Source organism: Cygnus olor, chromosome 26 (assembly GCF_009769625.2).
Source record: "Cygnus olor isolate bCygOlo1 chromosome 26, bCygOlo1.pri.v2, whole genome shotgun sequence".
In the NCBI taxonomy this organism is placed as follows: Eukaryota; Metazoa; Chordata; class Aves; order Anseriformes; family Anatidae; genus Cygnus; species Cygnus olor.
In genome coordinates this window covers 2,179,864-2,198,630 of record NC_049194.1, presented here as the reverse complement: position 1 = coordinate 2,198,630, position 18,767 = coordinate 2,179,864, and the positions used below count along the sequence as shown (strand labels likewise).

Genomic DNA, 18,767 nt, shown 5'->3' with positions numbered 1-18,767 from the left:
TCTTCCCTAACACCTCTTAAGGAAACTGCTCTTCAGTGTTGCAGAGGCCAATGAATAGGATGTGCTTCCGTAAGCCAAAGTTTTTCTGTTTGTCTCTCTCATTTTTTTAATACACAACTCTGAAAATGCATAGGCTAGCTTTGTCAGTGGGATCGTATGTTCTGTTCTCGCTTAAAGAACAGTTATTTCCAGTGTGAAAATTTTACAAGGAGCAGTACATGGAGGAATAAGACGCTGTTTGTGGCTTTTCTATCCAGGAGGCAATATCACGGTAATTGTGCTGCCTTCCTCCTCCCAAATATCCTCTCTAAGTACATAATTGTTAGTGACTGAGGTTGATTTGAGCCCTCTTGCTGTGATTACCCTTCCTGTAATTACCTTAGATCCTTGTAAAAGTATTTAAGTTTATTATTTGCCTTCCTCGTATTCCCAAACGTTATTGCATAGGACAAATAATAAATGAGTACAGACCTGTGAGGAACAATAGAGGCTTCCTAAGCTCACTTTTTGGTGTCTGTATGCTGTCATGTCTATAACATTTTGAGTGCATATTGCCAGCTAATGGGAGGCTGAAAAATGAACAGGAGTTAGTAATGCTATGTCATTTAGTTTAATTGAAAATTACCTCATTTTGCTTTATTACAGGCATTTGGAAATGCAAAAACAGCACATAACAATAACTCCAGTCGTTTTGGAAAGTTTATTCAAGTCAACTATTTAGAGAACGGTATTGTCCGAGGGTAAGTATGGTCTGAGGTTCTGTTGGAGTTGCCCTGTGTGCTTTTAGGAATCTGAAGACTCTGGTGTGTACAAAATTCTGCCTTAACGAGGCTCTTCTCATATGAGAATGGCTTGCCACTGTAGAATATGTTTTCAAGATTCTATGACCAAGCTTTGTGGAATAATCAGATGATGCATAATTTTCTTACCTTGCTGTACAGTCATATCAAATTAAGAATATGACTGTTTCTGCATCTTTACATTTGTACTAAATTAAGGCTTTTTCCATAACACCCGTTGTCCTCGCCATTTTGTAATTAAAACCAGAAGATCTGAATTTTTCTTGAGAGGAGTTAGAGAGAAGTGAAATAGATTTGAGGAAGCCATTTTAAAGAAACAGACCAGTTATAAAGAAAACTTAAAAATACATGTTTTTACTTGATTTACTTGAAATTGTGTGCTTAGGTCTGAAGGACAAACTTGAAATATTCTACATCTACATTTATGTTTTTTAACATATGGTAGTCACAGCTAACTCTTAGAGTTGTATTTGCATTTTTCACCTTGTAGTAGAGGCGATAATGTCATATTATTGTAGTCCCTCAATATTATTAATTGAAGATCATACTTTGCTTTTCTTTTGTTTGAAGTGGGCACGTCAAGTGAATAATTTTGTCCAAAATTTTTTCTGTGATATTAGAAACTTACGTGCAAATACTCATGTAGTTCCTTGTCTAACATCCCACCATAAAATCATTCCTTTTAGCTCCTGCTTCGTAAAATGCATCTTAAATTTTAAAGGCCTATATCTGAAAAATTTACAGCAATATGTTGCATATGTTGTCCAGATGCACCTGTGCTACTTCGGGTGCAATGTCAAAATGCAGAATATTGGTGTAGAATTCTTCCCTGTACCAAACCTGCCCTGCAGCCTGCTGCTCTGTGGAGCATCGCTAGCTGTCACTGCCCTTTGTGCAGCAGCATAGCTTCCCTTTGGGTCATCTTCATGTTTGCAGTTTAGAAAATAGCAACAGAAATGACTGGGAACTCTGTACCGCGTTTGCTTGGAGTGTTGTTCTGAACAAAGTTGGCTTCTTTGCAGATAAGTCACGCTAGCTCAGGAGATTGGCACAATTTGAGTACATTTGTTTTGTCTTCAGCGTGAGAAAAAGCCGCTCGTACTCTGACCTTATTATCTTTGTAGCCTATGTCAAGGAGTTTATTATTTAGGAGCTTACTATGTGAAACTAATAAGTTTTCTGTCTTCCTTGCTTCTGCTTTAGGCTGATGTACATAATATCAAATTTGCTATCTTGAGAAACAGTTATTCAGTATATTTTTGGGGTCTTGTATTTGCATTCCTTGTCAGCTAACAGAGTGGGTAACATTCTTAGCGTTCTGCATCTTGTTTCTTCTGATAACTTCTCATCAGCACTTTTTCTAAGCTCCCACTGCCTTTCTCCAGTTGTCTACTGGAACTTAGCACTAAAGTTTGCTTCTTGGATATTTCTTGGGACTTTTTGCCTGGGAGTGTAGTGATAGGACAGGGAGTAACAGTTTTACAAAGAGGGGAGATTTAGATTAGATATAAGGAAGAAATTACTTTACTCTGAGGGTGGTGAGGCACTGGAACAGGCCACCTAGAGGATGTCCCCACCCAGGCAGCACCCAAGGCCGGGCTGGATGGGGCTTTGGGCGACCTGGTCTGGTGGGAGTTGTCATGCCCATGGCTAAGCTATTTTCTTATGTATGCTAATGCACATTTCATTATTTGAACTCCCTTGGCGGTTGCTGTCTGATGTTTTGTGAAGATTTTTTTTGCGTGTGTGTGGCCTCATGCTGTTTTCCTTTTTTTTTTGGGGGGTCTCTTTAGGGCTGTTGTTGAAAAATACCTGCTTGAAAAATCTCGTCTGGTTTCTCATGAAAAAGGTGAAAGGTAAGAGATTACTATAGTTAGTATGATCATAATCGTTATGAGAGTCTAATATCATTTAAAGTATATAGAATGAAAGAATAATCAGTATATTTTCATGAAAGAGAAATGTATTTGACTTCTTGTATTTGTAGGAATTATCATGTCTTCTATTATTTGCTACTTGGAGTCAATGAGGAAGAGCGTAAAGAATTTCACCTCAAGCAACCTGAAGATTATTTCTACCTCAACCAGGTAATCTGTGACAAGGATTTACAGATTACATTGATAATTGTTGTCTCTCTGATGTTGTGCTAAAGATGAAAAAAAGCAGAACACAACTACTTTCTTTGCATTTAAGTAAGGGGCTTTCTTCACAGCATAACTTAAAAATTGAAGATGGGGAAGATCTCCGGCATGACTTTGAAAGATTAAAACAAGCGATGGAGATGGTTGGCTTTCTTTCAGCAACAAAAAAACAGTAAGTGGAACTTTTCAGCCTTTGTTAGTGACAGCTAGTTAAACTTTGTGAACCCCAATAAATTGTATAAACATTGGGATCACATTTAATCCAGTAGGAATCAGGGAGAGCTGAATATTTGTGAGTGCTTATGGACAAATTCTTGAAACAGAATTGGGTCTATTAGCCTGCTAAAATGAACTTCTAAGCATATGAAAAATTCTTATAAAATTAATTTTTCTTCCTTAGGATTTTTTCAGTGCTTTCAGCTATTCTTTATTTGGGCAACGTTACATACAAGAAGAAAGCTACAGGTCGTGATGAAGGATTGGAAGTGGGACCTCCTGAAGTGCTGGACATTCTTTCTCAGCTTTTGAAAGTAGAGTCTTCCTTTTTAGCTCTAATGTTTGACATACCTTTTTGTCATGCTCTGCCTCAGCACTTTTCTTGACTATGTGGCAGCCCAGTATGTTTATATCTGGTTTATGGTACTTCAACAGCATTCATCTTATGGTATGGAAAATGGATGAATGTGGTGAAATTATTGAGGTTAGGGAGGGAATGTAGCCCGTAGCGTGGAAGCAGAATTTGTTTACTTTCTAATAAGAACTGAGCAGGAATAACTTTACTAGAGATGTGTGCTCTGCCACCATAGGGAAAGATCTGCATGAATCTAAGCCAAGAATAAATTAAAGGAGTTGAGAAACTTGTAAAGCTACCGATGAATGATAAATGTAGCAGTTTTCAAAGTGCTTGGACTTCACTGTTGTCATCAGAGTACTCACTGTACTGAGTTCTGGGAATTTTAGGGTGGCAATGACTCTTGGTTTTGCTTGTTTTGAAGGTCAAACGTGAGATTTTAGTGGAAGTGCTAACAAAAAGAAAAACTGTGACTGCTAATGATAAGCTTATTTTGCCATATAGTCTTAATGAGGTGAGTAAAAAACACTAATAGAATTATTTTAAATAATTGAAACCTAGTTCTGTTGTGACTATGAAAAAGCTAATGTGGTACGCTTTCATGTTTGGTGAGGAATGTCTGGAATGTTAGAAATTATCGTTAAAGGAAGATTGTTTTTGTCTCTGGTAGGATCATAACCTCTGACACTGGTCTGAAATAGAAATGCTTTTTTAAAAAGAAATTACGAACTTTGTTTCATCTACAGGCAATAACAGCTCGTGATTCAATGGCAAAATCCTTGTACAGTGCTCTGTTTGATTGGATTGTTCTGCGAATTAATCATGCACTCCTTAATAAGAAGGACATGGAGGAATCTGTTACAGTAAGTTTCGCACAAAAGCAAGTCTTTGTACAGTTCTATATTAAGACTTATCAGACAACGCTGTAGATGAAGTGTTCAGATATCTGGGATAAACCTAGATTCTTCTCCTAGTAAATCCTTCTCCTAGTCCCTAGTAAATGTCTGCGTAATATTTGATTATTTTTGTTTTCATAACAGACAACTTAAATATTCTACATCTATTAATGTACACTCCAGTTATTTATATCAGCGTGTGATATAGCAGCTTTTGTGATGGTTAGTTGTTGGGGGTTAAGTCACTCGCTGTATGACAGATTACTTAACTAGATTTTCAAATCTTCTTCAATAGTGTTTGTCCATTGGTGTACTGGATATTTTTGGGTTTGAAGACTTTGAAACCAACAGTTTTGAGCAGTTCTGCATAAATTATGCTAACGAGCAGCTTCAGTATTATTTCAATCAGCATATTTTCAAATTGGAACAGGTAAGAAATTAGTTACTGAATCAAAAACTTTAGTGTGAGGGCTCATCTGTTATGCAAACTGTTCTGCAAAACCTCATGGCATAATTTTATAATTGGTTGAATATATTTCCAAATGTGTGTTGTTTTTATTTCTTGTTTTAATATTGTATATTATGATATGATTTGTATGTTGCAGCTTTGCTGCATTTAGTGCTCTGCATATGCTAATGATAGCTGGGTTTTTCTTCAGAGAACTAGCAGTGAGTTTTTGACTGCAGGAAACAACAACAAAAAACAACGGTCAGGCAACCCCAGACGTAAATCAGATAAACTCTAAACTTTGAGATTGAAAGTCAGTAGGTGTGGTGTATGGTTCAGTTTTGTTGGTTGGTTGTTTTTTATTTAAAAAAATGTTTTGGTACAGTTTCTCTTATTTTTGTCAGTTGGTAAATATTTAATAACTAGTCTTTACTGCTACTTCCACCTACCTGCACATAAGGGATACAACTGTATGTTGATATTGGCAGTAGTTCTGAAATCCTGATGCTACTGGCATATATCGATATACTTGTTTGTAGAAGGTATTGTCTTCTTACAGAGTGCTCTGAGTGCCGCAAGAGCGAACAGATTGCATTTCTAGACTGAGGTTTGGCAGCTTTCTTCTCTGGACTTGGACTTTTTACTGGGTTGTGCCAAAACATTATTCTCTGGTTGCTCTGCTGAAAGAATGAAGTCATTCTGTAATATGTGGTATTTTTCAACAATATGTAGATAACTTTAAACAAGCATTTTAAAGGGAAGGAAATTGCCAAGCATACAAACTCCATACGTAAACATAGTGTTGAGGTCTCTGTTTTGTAACTTATGACAGAAGTGTCTATCCAGGCTAACTAGAGTAAATAGTTAACATTGTTTTCTTTTTTCTAATGCCATTTCTCCAAATGAGCTTAATCCTTGAATGACCCATTTCCTGTATCTCTTGCAGCATGAGAGCCCTCGGGAAGGGGTAGAGGGGTCTCTATATCTTTCAAAGAAAGGCTTTATTGTTTGTGGAGAGTGGTATTTCAGTTCTGTAATGTGGCGTGCACACTGAGCAGTCTGTTATTAGATTTAATTTTACCTACTTAAAAAAATCTATTATCCTCATAGAACAGTAAGAGAGGCGTTCTTTGTCTTTTGTTAAATGTAAAACTTATTTCACTTAATTTTCTGAGTTTTTTAACATTATTAGCCTGTCTTTAACTCCTTTGGTGGTCATTTACAGCAGTAAGAAAAGCTGATGTTTTGGTTCCATATTTTGAGGAGAAGCTTGTTCTGTCAAGCATTTTCTGCATTTTCATTTCTGCAGAAGAGCTTCATATTTTCTTGTCAAAGAGAGCTCCAAATTCTCTGAACCTGAAAAATGTACATTGATTGCTTCCTTAGCAAAGTTCTGGTGTTGATATTGTATAGGGCTTAACGGCCTGTCTTGAAACTTCATCTGACAGTGCAACTTGGAAGTGCTGAAAATTCATATTAAATGTAATTTCTTATAATACAAGAGCTATGAAAGAGACATACTGAAGGAATGCAAGTCTATCTACGGTTTTAAATGTAACGGTGTAGATGTCATTTCTGACTCCAAGTTTGTAGACTACTGATTGCTGGAAAGACGTAATAGGGGAGGGAACATTCTTTCACTGTTTGGATTTTTAAATAGTTCTACCCTAAACATCCGCTGTTGAGTGACTTGCTTAGGTAGATCTTTGATCTGACCCAGTACGCCTGCTGTTCTGGTCTTGTTTATAAATTTTCCTAATTTTTGTTTTTTGCTGTTTGAGCTAACAAACTCAACTTGCCATAGCTGTTTAAGGATGTCTTTTAAGCACTTAGACTGTGGTACGTTAAAGGTCAGGGTACTGTACTGATGAGGGAATTTTCTTGAGCTACACAGGAGGAATATAAGAGTGAAGGGATCACTTGGCACAATATTGACTATACTGATAATGTGGCCTGCATTCACTTAATCAGCAAGAAGCCCACTGGTCTCTTCTATCTTCTGGATGAAGAAAGCAAGTAAGCAACAAACATCTTCTGGGGTAAAATTATATATATATGTATATATATAACGTATATGTGGGAGGGAAGAAGGAAGGGCTGTGGAAGGGAACAGAAACATAGCACTTCTTCGTTTTAAAAAAAGGAATTTTGGGGGAAGCAAAGGGTCATCTTATGGCTGGGATCTACACTCATTTGTTTCTAAGAATTCCAATACGGTAGTGATACAAATTGATGCTAAAATTGAACCTTGGCTTAGGAAGATTTGGAAATCTAAGATTCAAACCAGATGTGTAAGCAGCAACTGAAATTTAGAAGCCTTGATAAATGCTTTCCACAAGGATCAGTAGGTGTTCTTCCGTTTATTGTGCACATCAATAAACGTAACTGTATTTGGAGAAAAATAGCTGACTTTCTGTTTTGTTTTCCTAGTTTTCCACATGCCACCAACCAAACTCTACTTGCAAAATTCAAACAGCAGCACGAGGAGAACAAGTTTTTTGTTGGAACCCCAGTAATGGAACCTGCTTTTATTATTCGACACTTTGCTGGGAAAGTTAAATACCAGATAAAAGTAGGTGACGGATCTGATGGCCACAAAGAAAAATACTCCTTGCCTTTATGACAGTTTTGTCGGGGTGTAGAAAGTTTGTTGGGAATAGGCTGAATCAGATGTTTCATCAGGTATATTTTAGATACTTCACCCGCTCAAACTTGAGGATAATGCTCACTACGGTGAAAAGTATTTAGAATAATTACTCTGAGTTACAATAAATATCTTGGGTCAAAACACAGTTCTGGGTGGTGTCTGTGTAACTGCTTTCCTGAGAGCTTACGGTTCAATCTTTCCGTTCTGCAGGATTTCAGAGAGAAAAATATGGATTATATGAGACCAGATATTGTTGCTTTACTACGAAGCAGTGACAGCGCTTATGTTCGGGAGCTGATAGGAATGGATCCGGTAGCTGTGTTCCGTTGGGCTGTTCTGCGGGCAGCTATTCGAGCAATGGCCGTCTTTGCAGAAGCTGGACGCCAGAGAGCTCAGAAGACTGCAGGTATGATATGAATCATTCTGGAAATACTTTTCAAGTACTTTCAAATTGATTTGTGCTTGTTGACAGAACTAGTTGACTGCAAAACATTCCAGGTGCAATCTTGGTTTGATACTAGAGACAAAACTAGTTTGTGAAAATGACTTAACCTGTACACAATAAAGAGGTTGTCGCTTTTTATCTGAGATCATTCAGACTTCCTCTCCAGTTAGTGCACCATTGCCAACAGGCTGTGCCAAATTTATAGTCCTGTTTGTAAAAGTTTGGGAAGATATTACAGGTTCTAGTGTGCATGGTGGTCTTATCAGTGTTTTTGATCTTCATTGATCTTCTCAGACTTCCGTAAAGTTTCAAATGAGTATTCAAGATGAAATACTAATTTTTGAAAAGCCTTTCTGAGCAGCTGCAGTTTACTTGATAGTAGTAGGGAGTTTGAGAAACCAAGTGGTCTGTCTAGCTTGGTAGCTAAAGTAATAGAGGAAAAGTCCAGACAGTTGGATAGATACTTAGCTTGTTATAACTGGTGGGTTATTTTTGTCTATTATGCCTCTGTCTTTGTCAATATTCAATCTGTTGATTATTTCATAACAGGAGTGGTGCGCCAAGGACCCCGAGTTCCCCTTGGAGAACTCCAGAGATCAAATACACCAGTAGAAAAAGTTTACCGGTGAGAAACACGTACTTAACCTGTGTCAGGGAAAAGACTTGAATTGCTGAGTCACGTTTTTGTATGTGAAATGTCAACTTGATCTGTCTGCAAGGATAGCAGGTCTTATTTCTTCTGTCTTGTTTTGTTTGACCTTTTTAATTGTATCAAAACAATACCCTGGCTTACTTTTTGTAAGACCCAGTACTACCAAACATTGGTGGTGCAGCCTCAGTCCCGTTGACCACGGGGTTTTTGAATTCTGTCTGTATTTTTTGTATGTTGCTTTTAGCATCGTGCATTCCTCTGCAGCCACTCTGTCACTGAAGAATTCGTAGGAGCACTCATGGTTTTTGCAGGCTTAGACTTTATTAGGAGGCAGGGCAAGTCCTACAGCAGTGGGCTCCGCACATTGTTCTGTATAGGCATATATGCCTTTCTGTTGAATATTTAGGTTTTATACGTGTTCCTTTTGCAGCTGCTCAATGCTTGATTTCTCATTTGATTGTTCTGAGGATTTCGATATAAATGCTTTTGAAGACATCATTTCTTTTTATGAAAACAAGAAGTAAGTAGAAATAGGCCTGGGCTTAAAGGCCAGGGAGGCACATTCCTGGACAGAGTAACCTTCTGAGCATGCTCTGTGTAAAAGTGAAGACATGAAGTATAATACACATCAAGTAATGACTTCATACTGCTTCGTAATTACTTCATCCTACACAGCCTCTGTCACTTGAGGCAGCCAAGAACTAAAGATGCAATTCAGGCTTGGTCACAGTTTAATGTATCTGTTTCCTTGCAATATCTTAAAACAAAATCTTGATATTCTAAAAATGTTCAGAGATACCAGGGGAAACAAGCAACCGTCTCTGAGACTGTTGTCGCTGCCTCTTTGAGCAGCTCAGAAAGGTGATAGCATCTAACAGTCAAAAGTGACTCTTATGCTTCTGTTATTTTTGGTTTGTGCCTCTCTGGAGAGTAAAGAAGGTAAGTTCAGTGCCAAGACTCAACACTCCACAAGCATGGTGCATGCTTAATTAAAATAATGGAATCAGCCACAAATTAGGAACCATCCCAGGCTTACTTTGAAAAGCTAAACGTGTAAATAAGTTTGAAATGAATATTAAAAAAAAAATCATTATAATTAAATTTCAAATATTCTGTAGTGGTTAGTTTCTAACTTGCTTTTCTCATGGGACTCTGCTTATGCAGCCTCATTTTAGTAGTCAAGTATATACGTAAATATTTAGTGCTTGTTTATAGAGAAGCCTGTATCTGTCTACCTGAAAAGGCTTCTTAGGTTAGGTCCTTTGCACATTAAGTACATTTGGCTAGATTCTCCTATGTGTATTCAGAATTGATGACTTAAGAATTTACATGGAAAGGTAGAATTAGAAAGTAACTTAATATGTGACCCTGGTAACTGAATTTTAGGGCGCTAACAAAGTAGAAAGTGCTGAGTTGACATCATAATCATTCATGTTTAGGAAAAAGTAGTCTGGGATTGACCTGCTGCTGTTTGGAGCACACTTGGTGATGGGATCTCTTGTTTTTTTAACTCCTGTTTTCTCCTTCATGGCCATATGTCTTTGTTTGCTATCTTTCTTTTGCTGTGAATCGTTTTAGAGACATGCATGAACAAATCATCGCAAGTATTAAAGGACTTCCATGGCAGGGAGATGATCCCTGTAAGCTGCTTCGGTCACTCAATCGACTTCAACACCGCTCCCACTTCATGTGAGTTCTGGTGCTCTAGGTGTTGCTTTGAAAGTGCAACAATAACCAAGCAGTTATTCCAGCCCATATACTTGTCCCAAGCTTGTCTTCTGCAAAAATGAAACAACGATTAAGAACAAAATAATTTCCTCTAAAAAATATAAAGACTACAGAGTACGCTTTGTTGCTTCCTTTGCATAAACTGACAGTTAAGCCTGCTGACAGTTAGGTAGCACAAGTTTGCTGTGAAACTTCTGACAATGAAACCTCTCAAGCTAAATCTAATAGTTTCCTGAAATTCAGGATGTCAGTGCTATGCATGTTCCTGAGTTAGGACTCTTTACCCGTGTGCAGCTATGCATGTGTAAGAAAATCAGTCTGCGGTCTGTTGTATAATAAGTAAATGTAAACGAGTTGGCTACTTTAAAAAGGGTTTAAAGGAAGACCCAGGGAACTACAGGCCAGTCAGTCTCACCTCTGTGCCTGGCAAGATCATGGGGCAGATCCTCTTGAAAACTTTGCTAAGGCACATATGAAATAAGGAGGTGATGGGTGACAGCCAACACGGCTTCACTAAGTGCAAATTTTGTGCCGGACAAATCTGGTGGCCTTCTACGATGGGGTTACAGCATTCGTGGGTAGGGGAAGAGCAACTGGCATTACCTACTGGGACTTGTGCAAAGCATTTGACACTGTCCCCCATGATATCCTTGTCTCTAAATTAGAAAGACATGGATTTGATGGATGGACCACTCAGTGGGCAAGGAATTGGCTGGATGGTTTCACTCAGAGTTGCGGTCAATGGCTCATTGTCCAAGTGAACCTCATGAGGTTCAACAAGGCTAAGTGCATTGAGCTGGCAATCCTAAGCACAAATATATATGTGTAAAACAAATATCTATGCAAAAGTACAGGCTTTAATAGCTTTAACTTCAGAGGCTGTTCACTCTTGAAAGCTTCCAATACCTAAAGTTTTAATTAAAAAATTAAATACCTTGTTGAGAAGCAGTTTGCATTTCTTGCATTAATCACATGTAAGAGGCTCTGCATGAACGCACCCTGATGTAGTGCTCATTTTCTTCTATCCTTCATCTTGCCTCATAAATTGCACCAATTTATGGCTTGCTGGAATAACCAAAATCATGTGTATTTTTTCATAATGATCTTCGATGTTTTAACAGGAAAAGTAGAGGTATCAAACAAAAGCAGATCATTCCCAAGGTAAGGTTATTCCATAAACTGGTTTCTCACTTATTTTTTTATGCTGTGAACATTCATTTTGATTGACAGAACTCACTTTAGAAAATACTCTTTCGTGCTGTAGGGAAGTCTTATCATTTATCCTTTAAAACTTCAGTTTTCACAGTCAGAAGGATACATAAATGTTCACCTTTATAAGAAGATCTGAACAGAAGAAAATTATGAATTGTCATTTGTTTGATTTTTTTGTCATAAATACATACAGCCATTTTTAATCAAGTCATGGAAGGCAAACTGTAATTATGTAGCTCAACTGATACTCTTGGGGCAATTAAAAAGTTTTGAGATGTTTTGGTGTGAAATAGTCCTGAAGTGTAACATGTACGTTGTATGTGGAGCTAGGCAGTTTCATTCAGCAGTAAGAATTATCTTATTTTAATGCAGACAGAAATATTTCTACTTCAGTTAAGAGACTTATATTTTATGTTGATTATGAAAATTTTTTCTAGAACTTGTTGGATTCCAAATCTCTGAAGCTCATAGTAAGCATGACTCTACATGATCGAACTACAAAATCCCTCTTGCACTTGCACAAAAAGAAGAAACCCCCTAGCATAAGCGCGCAGTTCCAGGTACGTGGTTGATGAGGTGGCACACACCTCTAGGTGCACTCTGACCTCACGAGAATAGACCTTCCTGGCAATCTAGGTTGATCTTGCTTGTAAAGCCAAAATGTTTTTTTACTCTTAGGATTTGTTTGAAATAGGCGTTGTTACTTTAAAAATGTTAGACTGCAATTAAAGATTATCGTTACGCTATGAAATGTGTTAGTTCTTTGTACAATTAGCCTCATACGCAGATCTAGTGCTACTGTAACAGAATAGGCATACTCCACTTTTCATTATCCTGGGAAAGGTAAAAACAAGTGCACGAATCCACTGTGCAGTATGGAAGAACTTCCATATTGGATGAATTAGGATTTGTGTAGCTATCGGACCTGAAAGAACCTTATTTCTGAGGAAGGAGCTGTATTGTTGTCAAGTGTATATCAAAATGCTGACATATAGAGAAAAAATACTTTTGAACATTTCATTTCAGACTTCACTTAATAAATTACTGGAGACACTGGGGAAGGCTGAGCCATTCTTCATCCGCTGTATCCGCTCCAATGCTGAGAAGGTAAGACTGCCCTAAGAATTGAGCTGACATGAGTGCTGTGCACCGAAGTCTTCTAGCCCTGTAATATCTCTCTTCTGACTTGTTCACTGTCATTTTGTGTAAAGGTGAAAAGTAACCATTGTTTGTTGTTCCTACTGAACAGAAGTAGGCAATTTTTAGCTGTTGACTTATGTTCTTTTTCAGAAAGAGATGCTTTTTGATGAAAGCTTGGTGCTTCAACAGTTAAGGTACACTGGCATGCTTGAAACCGTGCGAATCAGAAGATCTGGCTACAGTGCCAAGTATACATTCCAGGTATGTGAGGAACTGGAAGTGGATTATGCTTTCAGAAATATTGGCTGCTGTTGGAAAAACATGCATTGACTCAGTCTTTTGTATCTATTCATAAGAAGCTTGGGGTGAACTGTGAAAATTCATTACAGTTTTGACAGAGCTACATGGTGACAAGTTGTAGTCTAAATTATTGTGAGTCATCTTCCAGTATGTTGTTCTATTGGTTTCATGAAGGAAAGTATTCCCAGTACTGCGTTGCAAGTATAAGCAATCAGTGCTGCTCGTTGTCTCCATATGTGAATTAGTTTTCTATAGAATACTTTGTGCTTGTAGCTTTATAGATCACGTATAGGTGATCTTTATCTTTAGTTGGAGACTGCATGAAGCCTGCATTTTACAAGATGGGGAAAAAAAGCTCAGTTTGGAATGATAAATAATTATTTTCATATCCCTGTAGCTCAGATTTCTTAGCTTAATTTTAGAAATCTAGTTGAAGCTCTAAACTTGTGAATTGACTTCTAACTCCGATCCTTTACTGTCTCTGCGTTTCACAGGAATTCATAGATCAGTTTCAGGTGCTACTTCCCAAAAATGCCAGAGCATCTAAGGAAGACATTTTTGCTTATTTGAATAAACTACAACTGGATAAAAACTACTGTCAAATAGGGAAGACCAAGGTCTGTGAAACTTTCCATAATCAAATAAGAAACACTCATGTACACTGTATTCAGTGCAGTTCATTTACAAGTGTTCTTTTCTGTGGTTCATATTTAAATTGTGTTTTCCTAACAGTTGTAAATGTTGACAGAGATGTTAGTAGCTATTATTTATTGTCCTTATTTGTGATGCCAACCTATCTTTCTACAATATAGTACAATTCTGTATTTTAAGGATATTAGTTTTAGGAAATCATTACTATTAGTATTTGTCAACAAGGTCGATGTTTTCATTTTAGAAGGGTTCTCTGATTTGAATACTGCAAGCACGTGTTTATATTTTGAAGTCCTAACACTGAGATTTCTTTAAAAAAAAAAAAAGACTTTTGGAAGTGCTAATTGCTGTCAGCTGCTAAAGTTTGCTTCAGTAGTAAGTCATTCTCATTTTTTAGCTTGTAGAAATACACCTGAACTGTTTGTTGATGAGCTTTTCTTTAACTAAGCAGGTTTTTATGAAAGAGGCTGAACGGCAGATACTACAGGAAACACTACACAAAGAAGTGATCAGGAAAATCATTCTTCTTCAGAGCTGGCTCAGGATGGTTTTAGAAAGGAGACGCTTTCTCCGAACACGGCAAGCAGCAATTGTTTTACAGGTATCTTTGAGAATTGCCAATCTCTTTTTCCTAAAAAGAAACAAACTCCCCACCCCAAATAACGCTCCCCACCTTGGTGTGCTCCTCCTTCACTTCAGAAATATCCCTTTTTAGGCTTGCTGGCGTTCCCGCTGTGTTAGGAGGGCACTGCAAAGGAATAATGCTGCTGTTTATATTCAGTCAGTATGGCGAAGATATAGGGAGCAAAAATGTTACCTTCAGCAGAAGAAGAGAATTTGTCTTGTGCAAGCCGTGGTGAGAGGGCATCTTCAGCGTAAGAGGTAAAGAAAGAGGAGCAGTATGACATGAAAACATGCATTTTAACCGCTTAGTTACTTGACTATATCTCCAAGTTCAGTTGCGTGTGATACTTGACTTGGTAATAACTGTCTAGTTGTTTACAACGTAATCCTGCTATCAGTATCAAATGGCTAGTGGTGCGTGGAAACTGGTTAAGCCCTTAGTACATAAGAATTATTCCACTGAGCTGCATTGATGCATGCGAGCGCTAATAACCAGTCCTCCATTGTGTCATACTGGGACCGTAAGTCTATTTGTACTGAGTCTGTATTGGTTTTTAGGCTCTGTTTAAACTGGTGGGTATTTTTCTTGACCACTGTGCATTAAACTACATGTATTTTCATCTTAACAGATTTCAGAAAATGGCTATAGAAAAGCAAAAAGCTGAAGAAGAACAGAGAAAAATGCATGAAGCTCAAGACAGACAGAATGATATGAGCAAGGATGAGGGCGATGAACCAGCAACAGATCAATTGCCTGTGAAACATGAGTCAGAGCCAGATGAAGCTGTTGGGGGCAAAGATGGAGCTCCAAATGAGCAAGCTGAAAACCTAAGCTCATCTCAAAAAGCCACGTTACTTCAGAAGAACATGATAGAGGGCTCTGAGAAAGTAACAAACAGCCGGGAGAAACGTGAATTCCGCCGGCAGAGGGGGCTGGAACATAATGAGTTACAAAATAAGCATGTCCTGTTTTCCTTCGACGGAGCAGCTTTAACGTGCCATGAGGAACAAACCTCTTCTGAAGAGGCCCTGGAAACTGTTCCAGAGCCAAAAATATCCACAGAACAAGATGCTGTCCTTCAGGGAAGTAGTGTGGAAGAAAAGAGTCCAAATGAAGAAAAAGCCATTTCAGACACACCACCCTCAAGCGAGATAAAAGAAAGTAGTTCTATTCCTGAGCAACCACCTGCATCAGAAGTAGAAAGAGTAGATAAGACAGTTGATAGAGTGGAAGCACAAGGGAACCAAAATAACCTGTTAAAAGGCAGCCAAAGCTGTCCTGAAAGGCCGACAAATCTTGCACTGAATCTTGAAAACACACTGTCTGCTACTGGGAGCTTTCAAACTCCAGCTGAAGGTTGGGCAGATAAAAACAAACATCTTGCTCAGAAGGCAACCAAAGATCTGGATAGTCCTACTTCTTCCAATATCCAGAGATACGTGGATGATCCAGGGAAACTAAAGTACAAGAGAGAAAAGTGGAAAGGAAAGAGACAGTCTGATGCTGGTCAGAATGACATGCTGAGCCAGTCTTTGGATGGAAGAACACGTGCAGATCAGTCTCCTCAGGATCCATTGGTGTAAGGACAGCTTCCAAATTATTTTGACTTTTTCAGAAAACAGCTATCTGTAATATTTCAGAATAGATGGAGAACTGATGATCCAGTACATCTGGCTATGTTATGGGAGAAAACAGCAATGAACAAGTGCTGCTTCGTCTTGCCTTTAAGTCCCCAGTTCTGTAGTTGAGTCAGTGTGGGTAGAATGTTTTCAGCAGCTAATAAAAGATACAAAGCCTGCCTTGACAAATTGAGGTAGAGTCAGAGCTTCAGTTAAATTAATATCTGGAGTTTATTTGTATGTCTATTTTGTCCACTAGAAACAAGGTTTTAGGGACCTGCAGTTTGCAAGCATGACCATTCTGTTATGACAGGAAATCTGACATACTCTTTTTCTTTATTTTTGCATTTAAAAGTGAGTTGCAAGCATTTATAAGGGTTCTCTCTCAGTTGTAACATTGTTGTAGGGGTTATTTAAAATCTGATAAGTATTAACAGGCTACAGGCTTCAAAAAAACACGTTCTAAAGCTAATCTTGTAACATTGCAGAAAGAAGGGGACTTCATCTTCATTAAATGATCTCTCAACATTGGCCCAGTCTGTTGCTATGAATCAGGTACTGTTGCCATTGTGCATACTTATGTTTAATTATCCTCATTTATGAAGTTTAAAGATCTGTGAATAATTGACTATAGGGTGTTCTGTATGCCTTGATTCCTTTCAAGTTGATTTTTAGCTTGATATCTATGTAAAAGAATCTCACTAGCAAATAGACAATTTGAAAACTTAATTTTTAACAAGTTGAGACTCTTAAAGCATAAAATATGCTTGGATTTTTTTTAGTAAGCTAATATCTATTAACTGAAGTGTTTTATTTTGCAGAGGCAAACCTTTTTACTACTCTATTTTTTAAAACCACCTAAAGGATCTCTTTCAGTCATTTTGTAGTTTTTAGACTTTCTTCTTCTCTCTACTGTAGCAATCACCAGATACGATAGAAGAAGAAAAAGGCAACAAGAAATCTCCTTTGCAAAAGAAGCCCAGTGACCTCTTACCTACCACAGATTCAGCTGTTTCCATGCAGCCAGCAAGTCAGCAAATAGATGCCAAGTATGTACTCTGTGTGTGACTATGGGCTGTCCTTAAGAAAATGAAAAAGGAGGCTTTCCCCCGGTACTTGAATTGTGCATCTCAAGAGCATGCCTGTGGAGAGATGTGTTGACATCAGCTACACGGGTGGCTGTGTTGCTGGCTGACTTGATCTTCATGTTCACATAAGTGTGATATCTGACACTGAGGAACAGATTCTCTGCGTCTTGCATAACACTTGTCTTTGAACCAGTTCTTTTTAACTTAAGCAACATACAGACTCAGATCAAAGGTGCGGGCAGTGTACTGTTATCTCAATTTAGGAATAAGACACCAGGGGAAAAGCTTAAGAACACAGTTAACACATTTGCTGTTTCCTCGGCCTGCTCTCCCAGCTTCTCGCATTCTGCAACTCAGGGACTTCCTTGAGCCAGAAATGGTGTCTTGGATTTATTGTCTATGTATGTTGAAAGTACTGTTCTAGTAAACAACATAATGTCCAGATGTGCTTTCAGACTGCCTTTTCTACTGCTCAGCTTTTCTGAAGGTTGGCTTTAGAGTAAATATCCACAAGAGAAGTTATTTCTATCCTGAACATTACCTGTTGTGTTAAATTAGCCTTTTCTTGTAGCAGAGTTAGCTTCCATTCTGGATATGACAAGGTTGCATTTGCTTTATGTTCAGGTCTGCTTTCAAAAGTCCATTGCGTAGACTTTTGGGGAAAAAGCCAGACAAGAAAATTCCAAAGGAGTATCCTGATGTGATTGATGAAGGTGACGGACTCTCACTTACATCTTGTATCCTGTTTCCAGAAACAGGAGGATCACAGAAGGTTTCGGAAGGTGATTTTCTTTGACTTGATCCCTATCTTGCTAATATCTTTTCTGTAATCTTTTACGTGGGTACTGAGGAAACAAGTACCATAGAATTCAGTTCTCTTGCTTTAGAATACAAATTAATTTCTTTCTCAGCTTCTTCTGGACAGCCGAGTCGTCTCCAGGCAGGGGAGCGCCATGTGAAGGAGAGTAGTAAAACAAAGAAGAACCGTACTATCAAGATCAGCAAGATCTCAAGTGTGTCTCAGAATTGGCGAGCTTCCGTGGCCCGTGAGATTGCAAATGCCAATGAACTGAAACATCTTGATGAGTTCCTTCTAAACAAGGTAAAATGCACTCAATTGTGATAAAATTCAGGTCTGCGCTCATCGTTTGTGTGGAATTTTAAAAACTACTTTTCTAGGTGCAAGGTTCTGTTATGATTTAAAGCAAAGGGGAATTGATTTGGTAGCTTGACTGAATTGAGTCTGTTTTAAGACTCTTCCTATTCCTTCCTTTGAGCCTTTGCATTTGTTATATTACAATAAATTCAGGTGATATTTTGTTAGTCCTTTGTTTGCAAACTTCCTTGTAAGGAAGTAGACAGAGTTCTTCAGAGCCTAACTCCTATTTTTGTGTCATCACAGTGCATTAGGAAACGATGCTTTAGATAATTGGAATGGTCATAAATGATTCAGTCTGGTAACTGAACCTTAACACTGTTTTGTTCTTGTTTTAATGAAACTTGATGCAGGTGTATTTGTGTTTTAGATCAATGACTTGCGCTCCCAGAAGTCTGGTGTTGAATGTTTGTTTTTTGAAGCCACAGAGAAATTTAGAGGAAATATCAAGACCATGTACTCTGCTCCTGTAAGTGGTAAATCTCAGTAAAGTGAAAAATTAATAGTTAATAAATTAGTCGAGGGTACTGTCTAAATGTTTTACCTACAGCTCTGTAACAAAGCAATTCTTAGCACAGAATTCAAAGCTGAATGTTAAACTTGAAAAAAAATGACAGTTCTGATATAGTCTTAAGCAGACTGTTTAGT

The 18,767-nt window shown here is 38.0% G+C and overlaps 1 protein-coding gene across 24 annotated transcripts in view; it reads left to right on the top strand.

Annotated features, from left to right (window-relative positions):
- The window catches only part of MYO9B (myosin IXB), a 46,538-nt gene that overhangs the window by 18,946 nt on the left and 8,825 nt on the right, over positions 1–18,767 (top strand). For 8 of the 24 annotated variants that reach the window (XM_040537400.1, XM_040537395.1, XM_040537391.1 and 5 more), the window contains 26 exons: positions 646–740; positions 2,594–2,656; positions 2,788–2,887; positions 3,013–3,113; positions 3,342–3,471; positions 3,937–4,026; positions 4,259–4,375; positions 4,704–4,838; positions 6,751–6,872; positions 7,287–7,428; positions 7,714–7,909; positions 8,498–8,573; positions 10,179–10,289; positions 11,450–11,489; positions 11,978–12,100; positions 12,567–12,647; positions 12,831–12,941; positions 13,475–13,597; positions 14,083–14,232; positions 14,347–14,513; positions 14,885–15,835; positions 16,364–16,430; positions 16,794–16,924; positions 17,588–17,745; positions 17,875–18,065; positions 18,490–18,588. In XM_040537400.1, the coding sequence (XP_040393334.1) occupies positions 646–740; positions 2,594–2,656; positions 2,788–2,887; positions 3,013–3,113; positions 3,342–3,471; positions 3,937–4,026; positions 4,259–4,375; positions 4,704–4,838; positions 6,751–6,872; positions 7,287–7,428; positions 7,714–7,909; positions 8,498–8,573; positions 10,179–10,289; positions 11,450–11,489; positions 11,978–12,100; positions 12,567–12,647; positions 12,831–12,941; positions 13,475–13,597; positions 14,083–14,232; positions 14,347–14,513; positions 14,885–15,835; positions 16,364–16,430; positions 16,794–16,924; positions 17,588–17,745; positions 17,875–18,065; positions 18,490–18,588 (3,870 nt within the window). Of the gene's footprint in view, positions 1–645; positions 741–2,593; positions 2,657–2,787; positions 2,888–3,012; positions 3,114–3,341; positions 3,472–3,936; positions 4,027–4,258; positions 4,376–4,703; positions 4,839–6,750; positions 6,873–7,286; positions 7,429–7,713; positions 7,910–8,497; positions 8,574–9,030; positions 9,121–10,178; positions 10,290–11,449; positions 11,490–11,977; positions 12,101–12,566; positions 12,648–12,830; positions 12,942–13,474; positions 13,598–14,082; positions 14,233–14,346; positions 14,514–14,884; positions 15,836–16,363; positions 16,431–16,793; positions 16,925–17,587; positions 17,746–17,874; positions 18,066–18,489; positions 18,589–18,767 lie in introns of all 24 variants that reach the window. The other 16 variants (XM_040537387.1, XM_040537385.1, XM_040537390.1 and 13 more) reach the window with 3 other exon arrangements.